The sequence below is a fragment of the Solanum tuberosum genome, unplaced genomic scaffold (assembly GCF_000226075.1).
Source record: "Solanum tuberosum cultivar DM 1-3 516 R44 unplaced genomic scaffold, SolTub_3.0 scf00060, whole genome shotgun sequence".
Lineage (NCBI taxonomy): Eukaryota > Viridiplantae > Streptophyta > Magnoliopsida > Solanales > Solanaceae > Solanum > Solanum tuberosum.
The window spans coordinates 533,253-541,498 of record NW_006238985.1 but is presented as its reverse complement, the minus strand read 5'-3'; the positions used below and the strand labels follow the sequence as shown (position 1 = coordinate 541,498).

At 34.6% G+C, this 8,246-nt stretch overlaps 2 protein-coding genes across 2 annotated transcripts; one reads left to right on the top strand and one right to left on the bottom strand.

The window, feature by feature from the left end:
* The first annotated feature begins 754 nt into the window (after positions 1–754).
* On the top strand, positions 755–2,844 carry LOC102604938 (40S ribosomal protein S10-like). Its single transcript, NM_001288232.1, is given in 5 exon segments — positions 755–805; positions 887–935; positions 1,020–1,299; positions 1,417–1,552; positions 2,520–2,844. Coding segments are annotated over 5 exon segments (549 nt in total). The 5' UTR covers positions 755–802; the 3' UTR covers positions 2,601–2,844.
* A 575-nt stretch (positions 2,845–3,419) lies between these two features.
* On the bottom strand, positions 3,420–6,831 carry LOC102604599 (luminal-binding protein 5). The gene is made up of 7 exons (XM_006344604.2): positions 6,648–6,831; positions 5,795–6,071; positions 5,470–5,684; positions 4,622–5,344; positions 4,362–4,516; positions 4,164–4,246; positions 3,420–4,050 (listed from the first exon to the last, which is right to left on the bottom strand). The coding sequence occupies exons 1-7, from the start codon at positions 6,712–6,714 to the stop codon at positions 3,561–3,563; spliced, it is 2,010 nt and encodes a 669-aa protein (XP_006344666.1). The 5' UTR covers positions 6,715–6,831; the 3' UTR covers positions 3,420–3,560.
* Positions 6,832–8,246: the final 1,415 nt, after the last annotated feature.

Genomic DNA, 8,246 nt, shown 5'->3' with positions numbered 1-8,246 from the left:
AGAGAGTGTAAGAAAATAAAATAATATTTTCTTGATTTTTTCTATTTGAATTGGGTTGAAGAGAATAAAATAGTAATTTTAAATATATACTTTTTATTATAAATAATTAATATTTTTCTATAAAAAATTAACACATAATTTATTCTTGGTAAAAAATTGAGGCCTCCTAAAATTGGGGGCCTAAGGCCAATGTCTTATTTTTGTATACATAGAGCCGGGCCTGCATAGTGTAACGATCATCCAAACAAGCTCTTAGGGGTTGTTCAGTAGTTGATTTGATAGTGAATTATGCAGGTATTAATTATGCATAAATAATAGTATCATATATTCGATAGCCGATTAAGAAGGTATTTATAAAGATATAAAAGTAATTAGGTGTTTGATTTGCGATTTACAAACCTAACATAATTAATACTCATATAAATTATGAGAGAAAATATGTATTCAATACCAAAAATAGAAAATGAAATACTCTAACTTAACTTTACCTAACTAATCATATACATAAAAAATATAAATATTTTTTTTTACAACTAATCCTTGGCTGCATAACTCAAGTCTCTAATCATCTCATCTGTTTCTGTATTAAGGATCCACCAAGTATCATGGGCCAGCATTATCCACATTCTTCTATGGGCCGTTTAGGGCTTCAACTTGAACTAAGAAAAGCCCACTAAGATTCCAAACCTAACATATAAAATGTCGCAATCTAGGGTTCAAGGACAGAAAACTTTGCTGCTGAAATCGCTGGAGGCAACTGTGTGATTTCTCTCACAACTTCCCCAATCTTCTTCCAGCAGCCATGGTATTTTCTCTTCCTCTATCTGCATCTATGGAGGCGTTTTCTATAGAAGTTTCTAATTCGAATTTGTCAATTTTTTTTCAGATTATCTCAGAGAAGAACCGTAGAGAGATCTCCAAATACCTCTTCCAAGGTCAGTATCTTTATCTCTTTATCTTTTTCTGTACGTCATTTCGTAAGTTTCATTTTCTGATGTGATTTTTTGGTGTTGTTGTAGAGGGAGTGTGCTACGCGAAGAAGGATTACAACTTGGCCAAGCATCCGTTAATCGATGTGCCAAATCTACAGGTTATCAAACTGATGCAGAGCTTCAAATCTAAGGAGTATGTTCGCGAGACATTCGCTTGGATGCACTACTACTGGTATCTTACAAATGATGGCATTGAGTTCCTCAGGACTTACCTTAACCTTCCATCTGAAATTGTCCCCGCTACACTGAAGAAATCGGCTAAACCCCTTGGTCGTCCCATGGGTGGCCCTCCAGGCGATCGTCCTCGGTAATTACCCTTTCAGTTTGATTGATTAGTTTGAAATTGAGTTTTTTGCGAGTTCTAATTGATTTTCGTTGTGTATTTGTTCAAAGAATACTTATGGATGTGTTACTGGTTTTGCAGTGGACCACCAAGGTTTGAGGGTGATAGGCCAAGGTATGGCGACAGAGATGGTTACCGTGCTGGACCTAGAGGTCCACCTGGTGAGTTTGGAGGTGAGAAGGGTGGAGCTCCAGCTGACTACCAGCCTGCTTTCAGGGTAATTGCTCTTTTCTTTTAAATCCTGAAGCGTTTTTTTTTACTTTAGTTAGCCTAACAATTGTATTTATGAGCATTGTTTTCTTGTTGTTTGAAGTAAATAGACTATGTTTCTGTTGATTGAATAAGAATTATCTATTTATTCTGTATTTGTTGAAAGGAAATGTGTTGATGCCACTGATAAGTGTCTGAAATAGCTCAAACAAGCTTCCGAATTCTAACAAAATTTCCTGAAGTTTCCCTTTTGAGATTCAAATGAATTTTTCACTGTTCCCTTGGTATAAAATGGAGTCACCATATTCATCAGCTGCAGCATCTAGATGTTATAATTTTGTTGGTCTTGTTCCCGGTTAGTGCATATTTTAGTTGCCAATTGAAACCTAAAACTTGGAGTAACCTAATTTATCCAAAGATCAACTTGAATTCGTTGGTCATGCTATTGCTCGACTTCATTCTACCTGTCAGTATGTTATTTGCTTCAGATTAGTTGTTGCCTATAGCTAAGTTGCTCGGACTCCGTAAATGTTACTGCACCATTGTCGGATCCTCTAATAAAATTCACTACTTTGGAAGAGTCCAAGCAATATTAGGTCTATAAGTCAGGGAAATACAAAAAAGCAGAGAAGTGAGTTGCTGATTGTTGATTTAGGATCTCCTATGTACTGCCTTATTTGGGTTTTGTAGTCCCGTGGGAGAACCTAGCTGTCACAAGTCAGCTTCACCTGTTAAGAAAAGTATCTTCGGTCTGAATGTCAGTAATCTGCTACATTTTTCTTCCAAGTAGGGTGTTGTCTTTTAGAATTATTATTGTCTTGATACCTGAATTTTGTTTTTCTTCACTTCATTGGTGCGTGAATCATCATCAAGTTGTGTTGGCGATACTTTGGTGCATGAGAAAGTATCTTGGATCTCAAATATCTTTTGTGTTATTTCACCCAATTCTAAACTATCATGTTAACACTTTATAGGGTTCTGGTGGAAGACCTGGATTCGGCCGTGGATCTGGAGGTTTTGGTGGCGGTGCACCTACTAGTTCAAGCTTCTCTTAGATTCCTGCCATCTTAGACTTAGTGGTTGTTTCAATTTTGAAATCAGATGTTGAAATCACTTGGATTTTCATTTTCTTGTTAAAACTTAATATTCCAAGCAGGGTAATTTTATCTTTGTTGATCTTTAGAGAACTATAAGTTTTGTTCTGTTCCTTGTTCGTTTGTGTCTTTTGAGATATACTTTCAAGTTATTCCAATGTGACATTATCAGGCACTTTATATATTGTTGATGGTTTTAAACTTACTCCCTGTTAAATTATGAATGATATGAAATTGTACCATTACTGAGTTATTTTGGAGATGCCATTCTTGCGATAGGGCTAGGGATTTTTTTCGTTGGCTGTTCCTTTTCTCTAGTGACGTGGCAATATGAAATTGTTGAAGGATCAAATTGATAGAATTTGTGTTTTGTAAATATAGTTTCAATGTTTTTCGATATTAGTTTGTTCATTAGTATTTCGTAATATCAGAGTTTACGGTAGAAAAATGTTTTGGTATTTGGTAATTTCCGAGTGCCAATAGCTACGTCTGTGTGTCACTGAGTTGCATGTTCAATTGCTGTACTCAATAAGAGGCTTACCTCAATAGGTCTTCAATAAAACCTGGTAATATAATTTTTCAGTTCTCCTTTAAAAACATTTTAGCTCTTCCACAACACTAATTCAAGTTTCTACAGATCACACAAAAATACAGTCCTTGGTAATAGTATTATTATGTAAACTATTAAACAAATTGGTTTTCTATTTAACTCGAGTAATAGTAGTGCTATGCGTTAGAACCAGTTGTGCGATTCAAACAAACGGAAGAAAAGAATGCAGGTGAAACTAAAACTAGTAAAGAGTCAAATTAAATGGCCAAGTTTATTCTACAATCTTAAAGGATAAACAAAAAACAAAAAATGAAAAAAGAAAAAAAGAAAGCTACTCATGAATGCAAAAATACAAATATAGTGTGTTCGCTCTATAATTCATCATAAGCCTCCTCTTCCTCATCTCCTGAATTTGCAGAACTTGCACCACTCTTCTCATAGACCTTCTTTATGACAGGATTGCATACATCTTCCAAGTCTTTCATCTTCTCATCATAGTCTTCTTTCTCCGCGTTTTGATTATCATCCAACCACTCTGTAGCTTCCTTAAGAGCGTTCTCTATCTTCTTTTTGTCATCAGAATCAATCTTCTCTGCGAGCTTGTCGTTGATTGTGTTCTTCATGTTGTAAATGTATGTTTCAAGCTTGTTCTGAGCATCCACCTTCTCCTTTACCTTTCTGTCTTCCTCTGCAAACTCCTCCGCCTCCTTCAACATTCTATCGATTTCTTCCTGGCTTAGACGCGACTTGTCACTAGTGATGGTAATAGATTTCGATTTCTTAGCTGCTTTGTCTTGTGCTGTTACATGTAGAATTCCATTCTCATCAACCTGAAAAGTCACCTCAATTTGTGGCACTCCCCTACAAAAGATTTTAACATTTATGTACTTGGATCAGAAGTTCCAAAGCTCATGAAAATGATATTAAAGGTTTTTTTCCTTCCTTTTAGCTACTTCTCATTCATCAAAACTTACCTTGGAGCAGGCGGTATACCAGACAAGTCAAAGCTTCCAAGTTCACGACAATCCTTCGTTAAGCTCCTTTCACCTTCATATACCTAAAGGATATCCATAAGATTGTGTTAATTCTTATTTCCAACATGTAAGAACAATGACCAACTATAGTCCAGACTTCAATCTGATGTCAAACAATTGCTGAACTAGCAATGTTACCTTAATTGTTACAGATGTTTGTTGGTCTTGATAGGTGGTGAAAACTTGGGTTTTCTTGACAGGTATCCTACTGTTTCTTGGAATCAACTTTGTCATAACCCCACCAACTGTCTCAATTCCCAGACTTAGAGGAGTCACATCAAGCAACAAAAGATCTGAGGAACAAAAAAGGAATGTCAAAACCTAGTTATGCAAACTAAAAAAGAAACACAACAAAAAATGCTTCTGTTATATCAGAGGAAAAAACATAAATTAGTTACCTTTGGTCTCTTCCCCTCCTTCTCCACCAAGGATTGCTCCTTGTATTGCTGCTCCGTAAGCTACAGCTTCGTCAGGATTAACACCCTTGTTAGGTTCTTTCCCATCAAAGAAATCCTTCAAGAGCTGTTGCACCTTTGGAATTCGAGTACTCCCACCAACGAGCACGAGTTCATCAATATCCGTCTTCTTCAAGTTTGCATCCTCTAATGCCTTCTTGACTGGACCCATTGTCTTCTTGAACAAATCCATGTTCAACTCCTCGAATCTCGCCCTTGTTAATGGCTCGGAGAAGTCAATACCATCGAAAAGAGACTCGATCTCGATACGTACTTGGTGCTGGTTACTTAAGGCCCTCTTCGCTCTCTCACATTCTCTTCTAAGCTTTCCAAGAGCTTTCTTGTCATTACTAATATCCTTGCTATATTTCCTCTTGATCAACTTGATGAAATAGTCCATTAGTTTGTGATCGAAGTCCTCTCCTCCTAAGTGAGTGTTACCATTTGTTGCTAGGACCTCAAAAACACCATTATCAATGCTAAGTATGCTAACATCAAATGTGCCACCACCAAGATCATACACCAAAATGTTCTGTTCTTTCCCTTTCTTATCCAATCCATAGGCTATAGCAGCCGCAGTCGGCTCGTTTATTATCCTAACTACATTCAGCCCTGCTATGGTACCAGCATCCTTGGTTGCTTGCCTTTGTGCATCATTAAAATAAGCTACATATGAACCAAATAACTCAATCAACAACAAAAAAAAGAGAACAACTTTTTCATGATCAAAGTTATAGCAATTATGTGAAAATACATGTTATCGATATCTTTTTAATGTCGTTTAAGTTTACCTGGAACGGTGATGACAGCGTGCTTAATTGATTTCCCTAGATATGCCTCAGCTGTTTCCTTCATTTTCTGCAAAATCATAGCACTAATTTCCTCTGGGCTAAACACTTTAACGTCGCCCTCTTTAATCTTCACTTCTACATAAGGCTTGCCATCTTTGTTCACAATATTAAAAGGTAACATTTTTATAATTTTTTGAACTTCTGGATCATCAAACCTACCAAAACAACACCGACAAAATCAAATCAGAACACCAAAAATCACACAAGCTCCACAATACAACTTTCACAACAAAACAATTTTTTTTTTAGCTGATCATAAACTTACTTCCTTCCAATAAGCCTTTTAACATCATATATAGTACGTTCGGGGTTAAGAGCTGCTTGATTCTTTGCAGCTTCTCCAATTAATCTCTCTGTATCAGTGAATGCAACCCATGAAGGGGTGATTCTGTTTCCTTGGTCGTTCGCTATGATCTCGACATTGTTCTCACCTTTGTATACACCCACACAAGAATATGTTGTCCCTAGATCAATTCCAATCACTGTTCCAAGATTCTGTTTCTGTTTTTTCTCAGCAGCTACTGTTACTCCTAAGCAAAACTCTTTCCGAACATTACAAAAAAACAGTCAGCAGGTCATATGTAGTAAAATTCAACTTATCTTGAAGAACAAGAACAGCAATTAGAAATATCAAGAATCTAAATACAAACAAATATATCAGGAAAAGACTATAACTTTACAGAAAAGAACACTGATTTATATGGAAAGTTTCTATTTTTACTATAGCTCCACAAGGTGAAAACAGAGAAGATATATTGAAAAAAGCATTAGTATGCAAACAAATTATCTGATTCTAATTCAACCCCAAAAGCTAGTTCATCACATAAGAAGCTCTAACACCCTCATGGAACGGGCCCGAACGAGACAAACCCTACTATGATACCTAGCTCAACCCAAAAGTTAACTCATGAGAGCAGAATTGTCCAAGTTCATATAAACAGACACTCTTCCCAGCCAAAGTGGGGACTTTAACCCACCCTAATAATTTCAACAGTATATAAAAACAAACTTGTGCATGTACAGCAACACACAAACAACAACAAAACTAGAATTAAGAAGTAGAAGGATGCAAAAAACAAGAAAACTTGTAAAGGTAATAGGAGTAATTAGATAATCACCTGAAGCAAAAAGAAGCAAAATCAAGAATGCTAAGTTCTTGAAATCCTTTGAACGTCTCATTCTCATTAATTCTCCCTTGATTGATGAATACTTGATTATTGAGGCTATTTAAAGTTGAGAGTTGTGAGTGAATTTTTAGTTTGATGACATAAAACTAGAGTGTTCTCTCCAATAGAAGAAGTTGATAGGCTGTTTCTTGCTTCAATAATATTTTACACATCAATCAGCCAATTACCATCAAACACGTGGGTACCCGTTCGGTTAATGAAAGTCCCCGAATGTTCTTGATTTATTGAGCACCAACGATAATATATAAAAATATATAAAGCGCTTTCTGTTAGCAACATTCTATTTATAATAAATAATAAGAAATTAAATTAAACTAGAATTAGAAAATCTATTTTATATGAATTAGGATAACAAATTCTAATTGAACATCAATTAAATAAATACAAAAAATAACAAATTCTTATCAACTTACGCTTTCTACTCCAACTTTAATTCCGGTCCTCAATCGATTAAAGGGTAGAACTTCGTATCAATTCCTATTTAGGATAACTTTTTCTTTTTTGTAATAATATAATTAATTTGGTGAAATTAAGTTTTTATACTTCATTCTCAAAAATATTGTTAAATATGTTTTTTGTTCAAAAAATTGTTAGTGTATATTGCTGGCTGCTTGGCGCACTCTTTTTCGCTGATAATAATGATTAAACATTTGTCACTATAAAAAAAAAAGGTTTGATGAGAGTTTTAAAACAAAAGGTGGAAAAGAGAGATATATTAAAGTAAAAAATAAGGATATATGATGTTTTTAGATCAAAAGATTAAAAAAAGAGAGGGACATTTGTGAACCATTTTCACTGGGTATTTTTTATTTTCTTTAATTTTAAAAATATTGCCAAACACAAGCTACCAACCCAAGTTCTTCATTATTTGGTTAATTTTTTTTTGTTATTATCCCCAAATACTTTTAATACTTCCCAAAATAAGCTCATTTTGCATATTGATCAAACGTGATAATTATTTTGCTACTTTTGACAAAAAGATGATCTAAGTAGGCGTTTGGTCATGCTTTATTATGAATTTTGGAAAAAAGAAGTTTTTATTTATGAAGTGAAATGATATTTGAAAATTGGAAGTTGTGTTCAACAACAAATACAAATTAGAGTTGTTTTTAAATTTTTGTGAGTAGTTTAAATGGAAAAAAGTAAAAAAAACCTTTTTATTATTTTTCAAATTCTTGGAAATTTTATAATTCAACTTCAAGCGTGATTCAAAAAAATAATTTGGCCAAACATATTTTTTGGGAATTCAACCCTAAAAAATATGTAAAAATTAAGGCCAAACGCCTCCTAAATATAGCTAAAGATGGTGATCTTTTTCTGTTATCCAGTTGAAGCTGCTGAGCTATTTTTATTGATGTTGAAAAAGGAGTCAATATTCTTCTTGTAAATACAAATTCTGCATTGACAACTAGGTCTATGAGTGCATGTCAGAAATCAGAAATCCTTATTAAGGTAAAGTGGTTAAATGATGATGTCTACTTTCTGCTAGAGACAGTTTCCTTCTTGTTTTCAATTGGCCTCCAGGAATCT

Coding starts and splice junctions, on each gene's coding strand:
- LOC102604599 (XM_006344604.2), bottom strand. CDS start 6,714: ATGAGAATGAGACGTTCAAAGGATTTCAAGAACTTAGCATTCTTGATT. Junction 5,685..5,794: donor AAAAGGCTTATTGGAAGGAA/GTAAGTTTATGA, acceptor TTGTTTTGGTAG/GTTTGATGATCCAGAAGTTC. Junction 5,345..5,469: donor CGCTGTCATCACCGTTCCAG/GTAAACTTAAAC, acceptor GTTCATATGTAG/CTTATTTTAATGATGCACAA.